The sequence below is a fragment of the Peromyscus eremicus genome, chromosome 15, assembly GCF_949786415.1.
Source record: "Peromyscus eremicus chromosome 15, PerEre_H2_v1, whole genome shotgun sequence".
Classification (NCBI taxonomy): domain Eukaryota; kingdom Metazoa; phylum Chordata; class Mammalia; order Rodentia; family Cricetidae; genus Peromyscus; species Peromyscus eremicus.
In genome coordinates this window covers 49,909,709-49,929,488 of record NC_081431.1, presented here as the reverse complement: position 1 = coordinate 49,929,488, position 19,780 = coordinate 49,909,709, and the positions used below count along the sequence as shown (strand labels likewise).

At 36.0% G+C, this 19,780-nt stretch overlaps 1 protein-coding gene across 1 annotated transcript in view; it reads right to left on the bottom strand.

The window, feature by feature from the left end:
• Nucleotides 1-19,780, bottom strand: part of Cdc73 (cell division cycle 73) — a 105,906-nt gene that overhangs the window by 9,958 nt on the left and 76,168 nt on the right. Inside the window, exons 11-13 of the mRNA XM_059280130.1 lie at nt 18,915-18,972; nt 12,405-12,440; nt 11,996-12,083 (exon numbers count right to left, since the gene is read on the bottom strand). Of these exons, the coding sequence (XP_059136113.1) occupies nt 11,996-12,083; nt 12,405-12,440; nt 18,915-18,972 (182 nt within the window). The remainder of the gene's footprint in view (nt 1-11,995; nt 12,084-12,404; nt 12,441-18,914; nt 18,973-19,780) is intronic.

Sequence of the window (19,780 nt, the reverse complement as noted above, 5' to 3'; positions counted from 1 at the left end):
CAAATACTTTTTGAAATGTTAATATTTTAAGCTAAAATCTTTGCTTTATGTGTAGATCTTATGAGTTGGAAAGATACGCTCCTTTTGTTTTGATTTTGGTTTTCAAGACAGGGTTTCTGTGTAGGCTTGCCTATGCTGGAACTAGCTGTGTAGAGCAGGCTGCCCTCAAACTCATAGAGATCCGCCTACCTCTGTGTAGCTGTAAGTTTTCCTGTGTCCCACCTGGCCCATGGTCAGGACAAATCTCTCTCACCTGCAGGTCCCGTAGCCGCTTGGACCCAAATAAATACACAGAGGCTTATATTATTTACAATGATATGGCCTAATGGCTCAGGCTTCTCGCTAGCTAGCTCTTACATCTTATATTAACCCATTTCTATAAATCTACACTCTTCCACGTTGCTTGTGCCTTACCAGTACTTTACATCTTGCTTCTTCTGGCAGCTGGAAGCATCTCTCTGCTGTCTTTCTCCTTCCTCTCTCTACTTAGAATGTCAGGCAGTGGCAGCACATGCCCTTAATCCTATCACTTAGCAGGCAGGATCTCTGTGTGTTCAAGGCCACACTGGAAACAGAGCCAGTCTCCACTGGGAGACCAACTTACTCCAAATTTCACAAGACACTTTTAAAAAAACTTCTACACTTTTATATTTCAGAAAAATTAAGTGACATTAAACTTCTGTGTTACTTTTAAGATTCTAAAGTAGGAAAATCAGCATGTATCAATAGTCTGTTCTAATAAACACCTTTAATACTATCATATAGCAGTATTTATAAACTCTATGTGGTTCAATTTTCTACTGTATGCTCCCCACAGAAGACATACTATAAAATAACCTAACATTCTGAAGAGGTACTACCACTCTAGAAACTGGTAGTGTTTTACAAGCTATAATGGTTAGCATGTTAGCTGTCAACTTGACTCAATTTGAAATGGTATGACAACATTCCTTTGGGTTTGTCTCGTAGGGGAATTCAGAAAGGTTTAACTGAAGAGGGCAGTTCCACCTGGATTATAAACAACACTATTCCAAATGTTGAGGCATGTGGCTGAATAAAAGTAAAGTAACACCAGCACTTATTTCTCTCTGCTTCCTGAATCAGATAGTGTGGCAACCTGTCTCACTCTCCTGCTGCCAAGGCTTTCCACAAGGGGAGACTATATATACCCTACAACTGTAAGACAAAAGGGACCCAAGTTGCTTCTGTCAAGTATTCTGTCAGAGCATTGAAAAAATGCTAATTTTTTAATTATTTAAATGCTAATTACCTAATACTGAAGCGTGTATAAACACTCTAATTTTTAAGGTAAATATAATCCAAACATATGGTCCATTAGTCATGGCTTAGCCTCTCCAATTAGATCAATACAACCACTGCACTTGCAGAGCAGTGCTTCCAAAGGCTAGGGAAGATGAAACGGTAAAGGGATAAGGGCTAAGAAATAAGAGCTGGGTGTGGGGTTAGGGTTAGGGTTGGGATGCATTAAGACACTGGGAAGGGATCCTTGAAACTTTCTATAAAGTAATGCTAATTTTGTGGTCATGAAAGATTTTAGTGCTTGATAATAACAGCAGTACAGAACTGTCTGAGATGACCTGATTTTTATCTTTATTTTATATCTGCTAATCATTTCCTCCTGTATAAATTTTGCTCATTTTTAATTAATCAAGCTTATACAGAAAGTGCCAAATGTAATAGCAACACTTTAAATAAAACATATTTTAAAAATATTGTATATAATGTTGGAAACAATTCTAAATCAAAAAGAACAATGAAGGAAGGTATTTAGTAAACTTGCACATGCAAATGGAGCACATTAAATGTCAGAACGTATCTACACGGTTGAGTCTGTGCTCTTGAACTCATGTTTCAGATGCACACAGTTCTTACCACCAAAACTAAGTTGGTTTTCTTGGCCTCAGTCTCTACCTAGCTGAGGTTAAATTGCTCACATTTTTAAATACCACATTTTTCTTTCTGAATTTTGAAATGTTATAAAAAGTACTTCGATAATGAATTATAAAATAAAAACAAATGATATTTCCCAATTAATAAAGTTATTACATACCTAATCCAACCTATTTCCTAACAAAGAATTATGTAGCACCTGCATGTTTCTACACTGGTTGCTTCAGTTCTATTAAAGTTCAGAACAACTCATATGATCCAGAGTTTTAAAAAATAACTAATTTTTCCACGTGTTCTAGTATTTTAATGTCTGCTTGTGTCAAGGTATGTTTTTATTTTAAGAACAGCAGAGTTCCTCTGTTAACAATAAGAAGCAGCTCTATTTCAAATACTTTCCTCCTTTGGTCACTTGATAACATAAGGATAAACCTTATGACTGCTTTTGAAGTTCACCGGAAAGAACTTGTTCATCTTGCTGAAGGTCATCAAACCTAAGAGACACTAAGGACTAGTATACAAACTCTATCATACCACTAAAGGAAACAAAAATATTAACTGCCAACTAAACTCCAATACTTTAATGATACTGCACATAACTCAAAGCCACTATCCCTCTACTGGAATTGGCTACTTCTCCTAGCAGACTACAATGTTTGATGTTATGACAGAAAATTTTTCATTTATACCTCAAGAACAAAAATAGGCAGAGCTTTACCTACAGCACAAGTTCTCTGTAGAGATCGTTTAGATCTTCAAAGTAATGATAACAACATAAGTTTGCAATCCTCTCACAAAGTGGAATTCATTTTAATGTATTTTTTCACATATAACATTGGCAAAAAATTTACACACAATTAAATATGAAAAATAGTTTAAATTTATACCCAGAGCATGTTCATTAAAAAAAAAAATGTGATATCCATTGACGCCTTGTGCACTTTTAATCAGTCAATTCTCATCACTCTTCTCTCAATAATCACTTTATATTCCCATCAGCATAAATTGGTCTTGCCATATTCATATACATAAAGTCCTATAGGACATAATCCTTTGTAGCTGGCTTCTTCAATCAAGTGTTTCTAATATTCAACCATACTGTGGGAACACAATCAGTAGTTTGCTCTCTTTTACTGCTGAGTGGTATTTTATCATTAGACTGCAGTACTGAAAATGATTTTGTTCTTGCTAATTGTGGGTGTATGGGTGTCATAGTTCATTTGAGATATTATAAAAACATGACAGACAAGGTGGCTTCTAAGGCAACTTTTCTTTCTAACATTTCTAGAAGGTGAGGTCAAACATCAAGATGATGACAGACTGGAAACCTTGGGAGGAAGGGATTACTTAGTGGTTCAGCCTGCCACCTGCACTCTATGTCCTCACAGTGAAGAGAGCAAGAGAACTCTTTGAGGTTTTCACTGCAATGGCATTGATCCTATTACCAAGGGTAGAGTTCTCATCTTCATTAGCCCCAGTCTTAGTTACTTTTCTAGTTGCTGTCACAAAAAAAAAACTTGACAAGTAAAACTTAAGGAAAGAAGAGTTTATTACATATCTCGTAGTTCAGGGGTCCAGTCAGTCCCTCCCGGCTGGGAAGTGATGGCAGCAGGAGCTTGAGGTAGGTCACATTGTAACTACAGTCAGGAAACAGAGAGCAACGAATGCCCCTCCCTTTCTTCATTTTATCCACTATAGGACCCCAGCCCATGGAATAGTGCTGTCCAAAGATTCACTGGTCTTCCCATCTCAGCTAACCTATGCAGACAATCCCTTACAGCTATGTCCAGAGGTCTGTCTCCTAGGTGATTCTTGATTCTGTCAAGCTGACAATATCAACCAACACATCTCCCAGTCTCCTCTTTTTTATATCATCATATGAATGATAAATTTAAATATATGAAATTGACAGCAGGAACAAACATTCAGTCCTCACCAAAAAGGTTCTAAGACATGGGTTAGTACAAATTAAGCTAGCACAGGAATTACATTAGTGATTTACAAACATGTATTTTCATTTCTTCTATATAAACACCTTAGAGTGGAATTTTTGAATCATGGAGTACATTTAACTTTGTAAGAAATTGCAAAAAAGTTTTTAAGAATAGTTGCGATTTAGTATATTCACCAAAAATTCCTGAGAACTAGATTTTTAATTTTGCCGTTTCTAATGAGTGTGAAGTACTATCTCCTCATGCATTTACTGGATATTGTATCCTTTATTGCAATATCTCATCTTTAGCTTCTGAGTCTTTTTAATATCAGTATGTAGGAGTTCCTTATACACTGTAGACATAAGTCTCTTCTTAGAAATGTTTAATGTGAAAAATAAAAATTGTGTCAGGGTTGCCACTAAAGCCCTGACAACTCTAAGATGTCCATCACCAATTGTAGGATATATTCCAACATTAAGTCATGACACATAAGTTTACATTAGTTCAATAAAATGCAATGATTTACTCAAGTAAACAAAGAGTATGACCAAAGTGCTACATATACAGTACTATTAGTTTGGCTACTCTACCGATTTTCAATCTGTCATCTTCTATTACAATTTCTCTTATGCCTGAGAAGTATCAGTTAATGATAGCCATGACTACATAGAAGATAATTTAGGATCTCAAAGAAAACAAGGCAAAAATTAGACCTTTAAGTTATACCCAAAGTCTTAACAGAACAAACAACAGTGTTTTATTTCTATGCCTCTCCTTGCCCAAGTAGTTTAGTTAACATAGCGGCACCTGGAGGGACAGTACATCAGACAGTAAATATGAGAAAAAGTTTTATCTCCTAGTCTATCAAAATTTAAATGTGTTCCTAAAAAATAAATTTAAAGTATTTAATAGTAAATCTAACTATGTTTATTTCACTAAGAATGTGTCTTATTTAGCCAGGCAGCGGTGGCACAGGCTCTTAATCCCAGCACTCGGGAAGCAGAGCCAGGAGGATCTCTGTGAGTTCAAGGCCAGCCTGGGCTACAGAACGAGATCCAGGACAGGCACCAAAAACTACACAGAGAAAGCCTATCTCGAAAAACGAAGAAGAAGGAGGAGGAGGAGGAGGAGGAGGAGGAGGAGGAGGAGGAGAAAAGAATTTATCTTATTTAAAGTAGTATTACATTAATAATTTAGAATGGATTTTTTAAGAGAGCAGTTTACCTAATTTACCATCTCTCAACTGTCAGTCGGACATGATGTTTACATCAACTAGTGTGCTGCTCTAAAGCGTATCTGTGAATACTGGATAAAGTGAAAAATCTGAAAAAGTTATTTAGATAGAACTATGTTATTTCAGATTTATCATGATTAATGCTGACTATCAAATGACTAGATCTAGAATGACCTAAAAGACAAGCCACCCAGCAAGTTTGCTAGATTGGGTTATCTCCTACTGAACTTCAGGTTTCAACCTAACACAGCCCTGAGTTATCTGAGGGAGTCTCAAATGAAGAACTGCCTGATCAGACTGGCCTGTTGACATGTCTGCTTGCTAACTGATGTAATAGGATCCAGCCCACTATGCCAATACAATATCTAGACAGTGGATCCTGGACTATGTAAGAAAACTGGCTGAGCAGAAGCCAGGGAGTAAGCCTTCTTCCAGTCTCTACTTAAGTTCCTGCCCTGCCTGTGTTTCTACCAGAGTTCTCTCAATGATGGACTATAACTTTTTTCTAAAAAATGATTTTTTTGAAGATTTATTTATTATGTATACAGTGTTCTGTCTGCACGTATCCCTGCAGGACAGCCTTCCCATCATGACAGACCCTATCTTCAAACTTGTGAGATAATATAAATCCTCCCTATCTTAACTTACTCTGCTCAGATATTTGTCACAGCGATAAGAAAATATTAAAAAAATATAACGTTCCTGAGTGTTCTCATTTACAGTCAAGAATTATGACAATTATATTTTACAGGCATTTTTTAAGTTTTAAGGAACAGTGGTATGAGTTAACAAATTATTACTTTTAAAAACTTTTTTCCTGTTTCTAGTATGATATGACAAAATCCTTGAATAAATAGAACAGTGTTTCAAAACAAACCAAAACAAACCCTAAAAAGTATTAATAAAGTCTACAAACAAACAAAAATCTTAGAGGCATCTCTGTCCTAGACAGCAAAAGATAAGGAATGTTTTGGCAAAGACTAAGTAAATAAGGAAACTCCAAAGAATTGAAAACTCAGAAAGTAGTCTGTAGTCAGGGGAGGGACCTATCTACGAACCAATGAAGTCGAAGCTTTGCTTTCGCGGTTCACTGAGCTTCTACAATAACAGGCAAAGCACAAATCCTGCTCAAAGTAGGGAATCTAAGAAGAATGTCTGTCTTCATACACTGGGACTCTCTATGGTTAAATTCATTGGAAAAGGAAATTAGAAACAAACCCATTCTCCTAATTTCCCTACCCCAAGCCTTTACTCCTATCCTGGCAACCAAAATATCTCAAAACAGTATTGATACCTAGAACAACATCATGTGTAAGTTAAAAACCTCAAAATGAGAATTTAAAGTCATAGTAGACTTGTGATGCTCCAGGTGCTGATCCCTGAAGTACTCCCACATTTACAAGAAGCTCAAAACTCAACAGGAAAAAAAATTCTTTGAGAAATAAAGACTAATCCATAGGTTTAATCTAATTAGGATGGAGCAAAAAAGACCTCCACATACAAATACAGCAGATGAATTTTCAATGATCTTTAAAATAACCATAGCAGATTTTCTTCAGATGACTATCTCACCACTAGCCCCTGACTCTCAACAAAGGGAGGTAAGGGACAATGCGACATCACCTTCAATGAAGGAAGAAGGAAAGGAATGGACGGTACACTGTTTTCCAGTGCAGATGCACCACCGCACTTTGCACTAGCTGCGATAGTTGAGAACAGGAACTCTCATTGGTTAGGTATAAGTTTCAAAGGTTGCCCTGCCTGTTCTCATTCCCAGCAGTTACTGCCCAGGCCCAAGTAGTTTCCTTACACGTATGTGTGGAAGAACATTTAGTGACTGCAAGGGTACCCTCTACATATATACCTTTTGAGCATTCTCTTGTGCAAGCTCTCCTCTTGGAAGTAACTCTGCCTTCTGAGAACTCCACCATGACCAGAAGAACACTTTCCATCTATGCACTCTACTCTAAATAACTGTGTAGTCCCACCAATCTTCTCTCAATTATGCTGACAGAAGTAACATGTTCTTGACATTTCTATAATATTAGCTTTATTTTGGTAGGAGTGTTAAAAGTTAGAATGTAAAATGTTGAGCTGAGTTCTAGTTTCTGTTTCATTTATCAGTGAAGGGCTACAAGATAGAAGAATCCTTACTTTTATATAAAACAAAACAGAATCTATGCCAATTTGAACTATGGGCTACAGCCAGTACAATAATTGTGTCAAGGAGGTTTCAATTATGCATTAATTGCAGGTCAGCCTCCAGCCGACTCAATCAGTTGAGGAGACATCAACTGCAATGAGTCATTAAACAATGAGAGAAATGTTTTGAATTTGGAAGAAAAAAATGGACACAATCTATCCTAAAAGTGTGGTCCATTTAACTGGCTTCTCTGTAGTAAGGCTAATAAGAAAGGGAAACAAGTTCATTTTGTTATCTCTTCAAACTATAAATATTAGACTTAATAGCATACTAAGATAAATACTATATAAAAATGATTTGGAAGGAGCTTTAAAAGATCAAAATTTAAAAATACAAAGAGTAAATTTTTAAAAATCCTAAGATCAAGTAAAAGGCAGCCTCATAGGAAATATAATCTATACCTTAAACAAGGAATTTAAAAGTTGAGAAAAATACACATTGCTCTTGGACTCATAAAACACACCATACACACATACATACATACATACACACACACACACACACACACACACACACACACACACACACACAGAGTGAATCAAATGCTGAATTTTAGGTCAAGTCTCTATTTTCCCATCCCTCCCCTTTCTTTTTCATTTACAACACCAAATGTTTAGATTAAAACAGTACATTTACAGTATTAGCTACAAAATATAACAAACCCAGGTCTCTGAAGAATCCAAAACTAGGTAAAAATTCTAGAAATACAAAAACAGAACTAAAGAAAAGAGCAGCCACATGCTATTTCACAGACTATCAATGATGGAAAGAATATATTTGCATATTAATTAGAAGGTGGAAAGGAGACACCCATTCCCCCACAGGCTCCCTCTCATGTGATCTCCTGAGCACTAGGAACATGGCCATTCTAGCCTTCCATTCAGGCTTTCTGTCCATTTATGTCACCCACCAATCCCCAGAAACACTTTCTACCCGGGACACAACCCCTCAAATGGCCACACACAGCTGGAATTTACTCAGGTAGGCTAGTCTCATTCCTGACCTCCTTTACACTCTCACCAGACTTACTCTTAGTCTCAACATGCTTGCAAGAGCCCCTCCTCAACCCCATCTCAATTCACTGGGGACTCCATCTCTAGGTGCAAACCCAGGGTACCCCTAGCCCTTTCATCTCCATCTCTTTGTAGACTCTTTTTTGACCCTCTGCAGCCTGCTTGTAGGAGCCCCCCCTTCTCATAACATCTTGATGTCTACCCAATACTCCTAGCTCTTTCCCACAGCCCTTCCCAGCCTTTGGTCCTAGCCATTTCCATTCCTTTATACCACCCACCCAAATGCAGGAATTTCTATCAGGGACCCCACAGCCACCACACTTGCCTAGGATCTAAGGACAACAGCAATCAAAGAACAGACCATACACCCAACAAGAAGCACCAAGAAACACCTCAAACATCACAATTCCAGCTGCCTAGACACAAGCACAGAAAGAAACGAACAGTAGAGACAATGTGCTTCCACCAGAAGCCAGTGAATCCTATTACAGGAGGCCCTTAGAGATATAATATAGCTGAATCACAAACAAGGCTTTCAAAACAGCAAATATAAATATGCTCAAGGTTCTTAAAGAAGATATAAATAAATCCTTTAATAAAGTCTGTAAAAACAGCTGAATGAAATGATGAAAACAATTCAAGACAGAAAAGTAGAATTTAAGTAAGAAATAGAAATCACTAAAGAAAACCCAAGTGGAAAGAAAAGATTAGGATATTAAAGAAAAACCTCAGAGGTAAGTCTCACCAACAGATTACAAGAGATGGAAGAGAGAATCTTGAGTCCTGAAGACAAGATGGAAAAAATGTTTACCTCAGTCAAAGAAAATGTTAAATTGGAAAAAAAAAAAAAGCTCAAAACATCCATAAATCTGGGACACTAGGAAAAGATCAAATCTATGAATTATGAATATAGGGACAGAGGAAGAAGATCATCCAAGCCAAATGCACAGAAAATATTTTTAACAAAAATTTCCCCAAACTAACCAAGAAGGTGCCTATCAAAGTACAGGAACATATAGAATATACAGAATATCAAATAGACAGGACAAGAAATTTCCTCACAACACATAATAAACAAAACACTAAATGTACAGAACATACAAATGATATTAAAAGCTGCAATAGTAAAAAGGCCACATAACATAATGGAAGAACGAAGAATAACATCTGACTTCCCCATGGAGACTCTAAAGGCTCGAAGTCTCCACAAATACAAGAAAAGTGAAACATCCTGCATTTTATTTGACCACCATCAATTAATGCTGCGTATCAACAACACAAAGTATACAAACTCATGGAAACAGAACTCACTATGGAAAGAAAAATGGGTCAAAACATAAATCAAGAAGAAAATTAAAACCTTTTTAGAATTGAATGAAAATTATAACAGCATAACAAAATTTATGGGACACAATGAAAGCAGTTCTAAGAGGCAAGTTCATAGCACTAAGTGCTTACATAAAAAAAATGGAGAGATCTTATATTAGTATGTAATATTACATCTGAAAGCTCTAGAACAAGAAGAAATAACACACAAAAAACAAGACAACAAGAAATAATGCAACTCTGGGCTGAAATCAATGAAATAGAAACAAACAAATAAAAAAACAAGGAATTAATAAAAGTAACGCTTGTTTGAGAAAATCATTAACATTGATAAATTCTTAGCCAATTTAAACTAAGACACAGTGAGAATAAGATACAAATTAATAAAATTAGAGAGGAAAGGGGTACAATATAACGGATATCAAGGAAACCGGCAGAATCCTGAGAATATACTTTAAAAATCTGTACTCCATCAAACCGGAAATCCTCAAAGAAGTGGATAAATTTATTGATCTACCAAAGTTAAATCCAGATCAAACTGCTAGAGTGGTCAAGATTCTGAGACTGGATAAGAAAACCTAATACTATTATTCTTCTAAAAGAACATAGCAATAAAATGACTCTGTGGTGGTTTGAATGAGAATGGCCCCCATAGGAGCCTATGTTTGAATTCGTGAACTCCGGTTGTTAGAACTGTTTTAGAAAAATTAGTAAGCTTGACCTTGCTGGAATAGGTGTGGCTTTGTTGTACAAGGTGTATCGCTGAGAATGGGCTTTTTGATGGTTCAAAAACCCATGCCAGGCTAGGTCACGATCTTTCTTTCTACCTGCATTTTATGGATGACAAGTGATCTCTTAGCTACTACAGCTCCAGAGTCATGCTTGCCTGCCAACTGACACCATGCTGTCAGCCATGATGGTCATAGACTAACCCTCTGAAACTGTAAGCAAGCCCCCAATTAAATGCTTACTTTAAAAGTAACCTTGGGCTGGGTGGCAGTGGTGCACGTCTTTAATCCCAGCACTTGGGAGGCATAGCCAGAACTCTGTGAGTTCGAGGCCAGCCTGATCTACAGAGCAAGATCCAGGACAGGCGCCAAAACTACACAAAGAAACCCTGTCTCGAAGAAGAAGAAGAAAAAAAAAAGAAAGAAAAAGAAAGAAAAAAAAGAAAGAAAAAAGTAACCTTAGATATGGTGTTTCATCACAACAACAGAGAAGCAACTAATACAGACTACTAATGACTTTCTACTATACCCGTAGAGCAGTGCCTCAGTCAGCCATCACCAGAGACATTTCTCTTTGCAGTAAATGGGAACTAACACAGAGACCTACAACTACTGGACAATGTGCAGAGAGTGAGACTTTGGAACACTAAGTCACAAATGGGATGTCTTTATCACACCTGTCCCCCTAGAGTTCAAGGATGATGTATGGAAAGATTACAAGAGGCTATGTGACGGGTGACTCGAAGGAACTTGTCTTCCATACATATTTCTGATATACATATAAACTCACAGAGACCGCTGCAGAAAGCACAGTTTGCACAGGTTCAAGCCAGAAGGGGTCCCAGTGCTGAGAGGGGAAAGTGGACATGGGCTCCCACTCCTAAACAAGAAGCTGTCTGCAATTGATACCTAATGGCAAAGAAAAAATTAGTTTTATCCAATGGCCTATAGCTGGGTATATTAACCACATATCAGGGTGGGCCCCATGCTTAGGAGTAAAACGGTCTTTTTGTATACTTTTTGGCTCATTTTGCTTTATTTAGACATTCTGTCTTACTGGTCTTTTGTTTGTACATTTTGGTTTCCATTTTTGTATGGGTTTTTTGTTTGTTTGTTTGTTTGCTGTTTGTTTGTTGTGGAGAGACAGACAGACAGACGGACGCACCCACCCACCATGGCACTGGGTGGGTGAGACGATGGGCAGAACCTGCGAAGCATTTGAGGAGAGGAAAAGCATAATCAGACAATAGTATATGAGGTAAATTTTTTACAATGAAGAAAATGTAGTGCCATGGGAAGGTTTGGAGGGAAGAAAGGGAAGGGGAAGTGATTTAATTATATTATAATCTCAAAAAAAAAATTAAACTTACATAGTGACACCAGCAGTGTCTTACAAGGAACAAGTTTATCAAATTATTTAAAGACTATAAATTAAAAAAAACACAAAACTATAAATTAGTGGTGATGGTGCACACCTGTAATCCCAGTACTCAAGAGGCAGAAGAGGCTGATCTCTTTGTTCAAAGCCAGCCTGGTCTACAGAGAGAGTTCCAGAACAGCCAAGGCTAAACAGAGAAACCCTGTCTCAAAAAACAAAAAAACAAAAAAACAAAAAAACCAACAGAAAAAAAAAAGTATAAATTACTTACTTTAGATCCTGTAGAAGGTCTTTTGCATTAAGCATAGTTATTAAAGAAGTGGTAGCTGCAGGGATGATAATAATGGGTGTTCGTGATCCTGTAAAGGCAAAATTTAAAGGTTAAAAAAAAAATCATTACATTATTATTATTGAAAGGAATTACTTTCTATATTAAAATAATTTTAAATTTATAACCTTAATTCTTTCATGCCAAAATATTTTAAAATAAATTTAAAATTTAAATTTGCAATAATGGCAAAAATATTTAATAAGCCACTCATGTGACTTATTTCCTGCCAAATAAAGATAGCAAGCAGATACACCCAATATTGGTACACAAGCATACTAGCCCTGGTTTTGAAACCTATTTCGCCTACATTTACCTCCTAAAATAAACCAAAGACACAATCATACCATACCTTTCTTCTGATTTGGGGGTGGTCTTGCTTGAGAAACTATAAACAGAAAAAACAAAAATCTCAGTTGTTATAAAAAACAAATAAAAAACAAACATTATTTCCAAATTATAAAGGAAGCTTAAACATTATTGATATTCACATGACTGGTGGTAAACCACAAGAAATCCCACATTTTACATCTCTGCTTTTCGCAAATATTAAAATGCTGTAGCATTACTCAACAATTTAGTATAAGAAATGAATAATAGAAGAATAAATACATTAATTTAAAAAGAAACAAATAAATATAACAATTTAATTATCTAGTTCATGGATGCCTGGATCTGATAAAGAAAATAGTTTTATAATACACTGATTAACTGTTATAAATGTAAAAGCTGAGTACTAAAAGAACATTTAACACAGTAGATTCAGGATAGGAAAACAGAAAAGAGAAAGAAGTTACTGGGGATTAAGATCTGAAATAGTTTTTAAATTCTTTTCTCTCTTTAAATGATTTTTGGTTAGAGAAAGACCATTAAAAGCAGTGAGTTAATTATCTCTGAAAAACCTATTTAATCTATAATGTCTGTAAAGGACTTCATTAGTGGTAATTGTGGCTGCATTATGAAACACAAATATTTCTGGTTTTATTATTCTACATGTAGCAGCAAAGAAATATTTGTTAGTAGATGGCATTAACTTAATTCATGATTTATAAAAGAGAATAAATAGTGCTTCGTATTCAGTTTTACTATTTACCTATACAACATCTTCTGAAATGCTTTTTGTGTCACGTGGATTCTAATGGGTTTAATTTTAAAATTTATTCTGCATGATACTATGATGGAGAACACAAAACACTGAGCACTTAACAAGACCAAGGAACTTCACAGGAAAATGAAAGAATAGGCAGTAACATTTAAAACACAAATCATTTAGGAGAGTACAAAGATCTCGGGATAGACTGGGGAATGTGCTAATAGAACCGAAATGTACTGTAATTACCTGAGAACCACCTGGAAAGGGGAGGGGAGGGGATGGGAGGGAAAAGAGGTGCTAACACAAGTAAACTGGAAGTCAGTGGGGGCTCTAAGACGAAATGCAAAATAAACTACCTGAAAACTATCTAGCCAATACAGTTATTCCACATGGAATTGTAGGTAAGCCACTCCAAAACCATTCCTTATGTGTAACAGAATTAAACTAAGGAATGATGGATAGTAAGGAAAACATTCAAATTGATGTCAGATTTAGAAACAGTTGCCAGCTGTAAGTGAATCACAAGAGTATAAACATTTTTTGAAATACAATGCATTCTTTAGGGAGCAAGATGCTACATCCTAACAAACTCTTTATACTCCACATAGTTATTTTGTTGTTACAATAGAGTACACTGTATGATCTTTCCAACATTACAGAGATTGGCTCTGACATACACATTTGTAATCATTTCATTTTTCCTCTTCCTAAGGAAATACACAAGCTTTCTTGACTAATTCCTAGGACCACAAATAAATCTGAGTAGCTAGATCATATTATCTGGTATATAATACAGTCTTAGGAAATAGCATTTGGTGAAGGGTAAACTGATGATATTTTAAACAGAAATATGGGCACAAAAGAGAGAAAAGATGCTATGAGAAGGACATGAGGGAGGGAATCTATCTCAATGTCATTTCAGTCAAATTTCTTTTGTTTCTACTAAGGAAATCTACATATAGACCCAGAATTGTAAAGCAACATTTACTAAAATAAGGGCTCAGGAGACCAACTACAAGAAAAAGAAATGTTTTCAGAGCTCACACATGTAAGTAAAGTTCAAAAATTTAGATCAAATAACTACAGAAAAAGTAGTAATAGGTTCCTTAGAAGCACCAAAGCAGGGACATGGTGAAACTCATGTTGATAAACTTAATTAAACAAAAACTTAGCGGGCACAGTAAGAACTCTATGTGGTATGCTCATCGATTTCCAGAATTAATATTGTGGAAACAGCTACACAATCAAAAGTAATCTAGTTTCAATTCGATTCTCATCAAAATTCCAATGATTTTTTTTATAGAACTAAAGAAAAAAGAAATCCTAAATTTCATATGGAAACATAAAAGCCCCTGACTAACCATAAAAATTATGACCAAAAATAACAATTACCTGGTTTCAAGTCATAATACAAAGTCATAGTAACAGCAACTATATGGTACCAACACAAAAACAAACAAATGTAGAGAAAAGGAACAGAATGGAGGAATCAGAAATAAACCCACAGTTATATCCATCTAATATGACAAAGGTATAAAAAACATACATTGGAGAAGATAAGTCTCTTAAAAAAAAAAGTGCTAGGAAACATCCACATGTAGTCCCCTACTTTCACCCTATATATTCCCCTCACCCCCCAAAAAAAACCTCAAAATGAATTGAAGACTTTAAGGGAAGATATAAAACTCAGGAAAATGTTAAGGACTCAGGCACAGGAAAGCTCGGAAACCGATCTCAGCTGGTAAATGGACTACATAAAATGAAAGGCTTCTGCACAGCAATGAGGACAGCAGAAGGAATGGCCTATAAGATGGGAAACCTTTGTCAGCTGCACACTGGACAGGGATTAATACCTCCCCTCTATAAAGACACTTAAATGATGGGCTGGAGAGATAGCTCAGTAGTTAAGAGCCCTATCTACTCTTCCAGAGGACCCAGGTTCAGTTCCCAGCATCCACATGGCAGCTCACAGCTGTCTTTACCTCCAGTTCCAGGGGATCTGACAGCCTCACACAGACATACATGCACGTGAAACATCAATGGAAGATGGATGGATGGATGGATGGATGGATGGATGGATGGATGGATGGATGGATAGACATGATAGATAGATAGATAGATAGATAGATAGATAGATAGATAGATAGATAGATAGATAGATGATAGATAGAGATAGGATAGACAGACAGACAGATAGATAGAAATAAATAAATGAAAAGTTAAAAGTGTAGGGGGGAAGTAACTAATAAAATATACAAGTGTAACTCTCTTAATCTCACATGAGCATATTAAACAAACACACTGGAGCTCATTTACTTAAGAAGAATTCTAAATTATACACAAACAATTTAAAGCTAGAAGGCTGGGTACAGTGATGCACATCTTTAAACCCCGTAGTTAGAAAGAAGAAGAACAATCTCTGAGAGTTCAAGGAAGGCCTGGTCTACCCAGTGAGTTTCACAGCTAGGGTTACGCAGCAGGAACCTATCTCAATCAATCAATCAATCAATCAATCAATCAATAGATAAAGATAGATTTTAGGGTAGAAAAGTTGAATATGGTTGGTGATGCATTAAAAAGGTGAGATAAAGGCAAATGATTTAAGGAGATGCCAGTGGAGTTATGGCTTATCTAAGACTAACTATTTCTCGATGCACTAGAAGACACATGACCAGTGTTAGCTAGCTACTTTCCAAAATTTGTTAAAGATTTTTAGTTAAACACTTTAAAAGGTGACATATATCTAGGGATCTTTCTGGTACGATATTACTAATATTTGACAAAGATAAGTTAAAAAATAAATTTAATTGCTCAGAAATGGAATTCCATCCTTTAGGTACTTAATCCAAGGAGACTAAGTAATTCATTCCACATTTCCAAACGTTCCAAACCCGACCTAAAAAAATACTACAATTCTATGCTGTCCCCATCTATTATATTAAACTGTCAGGTGTGTTTGGGGTATTCACGTTTTTTTTCCCCAGATTTAAAAAAAAGTAAAGACATGTCAAATATTAAACAATAATCCCTTCAAGTTGGGAAATATCATTTAACAAATATTTCTATAGAACAAAAGCATTCACAAAAATAATTAGGACATATAAAGACTCCAAGCTACAAACATCCACTGAAACTGGTTCTTAAGGCCAATCTAGTACTGAAATCTACATTTCTTTCAGAATGGTGAGTAAGGCTTGTGGGTATATGGATGTCAAATATTAATGATGCCAAATGTAATAAAGCATGCCTATAGTACCAGTACTAGGAAAGCTAATGCAGGCGGATCAAGTTTGAAGCTAGACTCTATCTCAAATCAACAATAACCAAGAGAGTAAATGGCAAGGCATGATGGTGTGTGCTTGCTATGCCAACACTTGAGACAGAAAGATTAAGAGTTCAAGGTCAACCTCAGTTACATACTGAATTTAAGGCTAGTCTAGGCTACAGAATACCCTGACCAAAAAAAAAAAGGGCAGAAATCTCACATGTATGGGCAAGGGAATATCTGAGATATTATAGATTTAATAACTTAATTCCTTCTATTAGTTAAACCTTCAGTGTACTTGTAGAGCACATAAAAAAGCACAGGATAATTAAGAGTTGAAATTTTCAGAACCTGGTATTTATATATGATTGTCTAGTTAAACAGAACACAACCCTCTTTTCATAATTAACCTGTTCCTCTGAAAAAATACCCTAGACAAGGCCAAACAAGATGGCTGGCTCTGCAGAACAACCTAAATTCGATCCCCAGAACTCACACAATAAAAAGAGAAAAACAACTCCCCTAAAATTGGCCTTTGACTTATATATGTGCTCTGTGGAATGCACAGTGTGCACACATACATACTCACAGACATACTGTTTAAAAAAAAAAAAAAACTGACACAGGCAATCTAAGGGAGAAATGGTCTATTTTGGCTTACAGTTCCAAAGAGATACAGCCCATTAGGGCAATGAGGACACAGCAGGAGGCAAGGGAGGCATGGAGGAGAAAGCAAGTTAGTTGGTCACATTGCATTGACACTCAGTAGGTACACAGTGAACATGAAGTAGGGCCAGGATATCAAGCCTCAGGGCCCACCCCTTAGTGCCTTTCCTCAACTTATGAAGGTTCCACAACTCTCCCAAATAGCATCATCCCCTTCTGGGAAACAAGTATCTCAGACACATGAGACTATTAGGACATTTCACATTCAAACCTCAACACCCCTAACTTCCATTTCTACACACACCACACTTGGGTAAAGTGACTTATTACATATCAGCAACTTCCTTCTATGCCTTTGTTTAGTATACTCATTTTGGAAAACTATGAGTTCATATTAATTCACAGAATACAAAAATGGATGGGAATCTCAAGGTGATTTTTGTTTTGTCTTGTTTTACCTCTTTTGTAATTTATGGATTTCTTATGTGATCATCACTAGACTGACAAACCAAAACTTGCTATCTTTCCTTTCCAAAGAAGTCACACAACTGCTTCCTTCTTCTATAATGGACCTGGACTTCATGCACACTACTCTTTGGACCTGAGTCATCTGTCACTCCTACTTACTTCACTTTTTCTTCTTCCTACATAGCGCTCATTAGCTTCTCCTAATTCTGGCAAAGATTACACAGAAATAGTTATAAATACACTATTAGTGTTTACATCAATCAGCAAAAATTGTTTTTTAGATACCAAGAAGAAGAAATAAACTCTAAAATAACTTCTATAGTACCCTTCCTTACCAACTATTTTCAAAAATGATTGTGGAACTTCTAAGTGCTCACCAACACATGCTGAACTTCTCTAAGAAAAAAGAATCTACATTTGCATTAAATATCATGAATTTGAGCTGGAGAGATGGCTCAATCATTAAAAGCTAGGCTCACAACCAAAAAATATCATGAATCTAAAACGAAGAATTGCTAAGTAAAGGAATACATATGTAAATAGCCTTGGAAACAAATCTTAACCAAAATAAAAACAATCATCTTAAAAATGTTCTATAACTCCTCACCTAAAACAAATTACTCAAACAAATACCCTCATAGTGTAAGTTTACATGTTACTGTTATATAACGTCCCATCACTTATTTTACTGATGATTTCTGTGATGGTTGATCTCAAATCACCTAGGAGACAAGCGCTGAGTTATATCTGAGAGACTGTCTAGATTATGGTAGCCTCTGGAAATGTCTGTAAGAGATTAGCTAAATCACATGAACTGAGGTGAGAAGGCCCTCCCTGAATGTAGACGGCACTACTTCAGGCAGGCACTAGGATCCTATTCTACATGAAGAAGAGAAAACTAACCGAGCCCACTACTCACACCCACCTCTCCTTCCTGCATGGGTGCAATGTGATCATCTTCCTGAAGGGCCTGCCACAGAAACTTACGATGACGAACTGTACCTCTGCCTTCCTTAAGTTACTTTTGCCAAAAATAAGTAATCAAAAGTTTAACTCAAATTGAGGAAAAGATAGTACAATAAATAATATTAAAAATCTAGACTTCAAAGATTCTGCAAACTATTCATTTTAACTTCTTTAACTTTTTCTGCTGAGAATATAAAGAATAATGATGCTGGCAAAGTTTATTAAGTATTTTGTGTATATTACCACAGTTTAAGATCTGCTTAAGGAATACTGATGATTAATTTGAAGAAAACTGGTCTTTCAGTGTATTTTAAGTGACACAATGATTTCTTCAGATTACTACACATCAAAAACATTCATTTTTACGACCATCTAGAAAAAAAAATAAATTTTTATATTTTTACCTGGTCTAGGTACAGGCTGGGCTGCAGGAGTTTGAGTCTTACGGGCAGATGCACCTTCCTTTAAAAGATAAAAATTGATGCATGACAAAGTTTGTTTACATAGCAATCAACCATTTTAAAAAGATCTGATATTGCTCTCCCATTCAGTCAGTCATTTGGCCAAGGCCTATAAGTTTAAAAAATAAAATATTTAAGAGGCTGAGACAGGAAGACTGTTGCATGTTTAAGAACAGCTTATACTATAAAGTGAGTTCTAGGCCATTCTGAGCTACATGAGACCCTGTCTTAAAAGACCCCTGACCCTAAAAAAAAAAAAAATCTACCACTGCAGCAGCCAGAGCAGACCTTCAAGCCATGCCTTGTCTTCCATGATGAACTAGACCCTAAAATCATGAGGCAAAATAAACAAGTAAGCAAAGTCCTAGTTATCTTTTATACTATTTTTAGCAAGGTATATTAATGAAGGTATTTAATGGAAATTTACATTGTTACCAAGCAATATTCTTAATGATTTGTTTAATTGTGAAAAAAATACTAATATTTCCAGAAACAGAGCTACTTGACTGTTTTGGTTTTTTTTTGTAACTTTTGAAATTTATTTTTAATGAAGCGCTGGGGATCAAGCTTAAGGCCATGCTCACGCCAGACAGTCTGTCTATGACTAAGACACATTCTAGTCCACCTATTTAAAGTTAACTCAAACCTTTTTCCTCTAAAAGTGCAAAAATGGGTAAATGATACATAATCTCATGTTAGATACTGATACTTTTTGGTACATCTTAAAAGCAGGTAACTATTTCAAATAATTGAATGTCTTTAAAATAGCCAGGGAAAACGGGCCAGTATTATGGTTTGGCAGGTAGGGG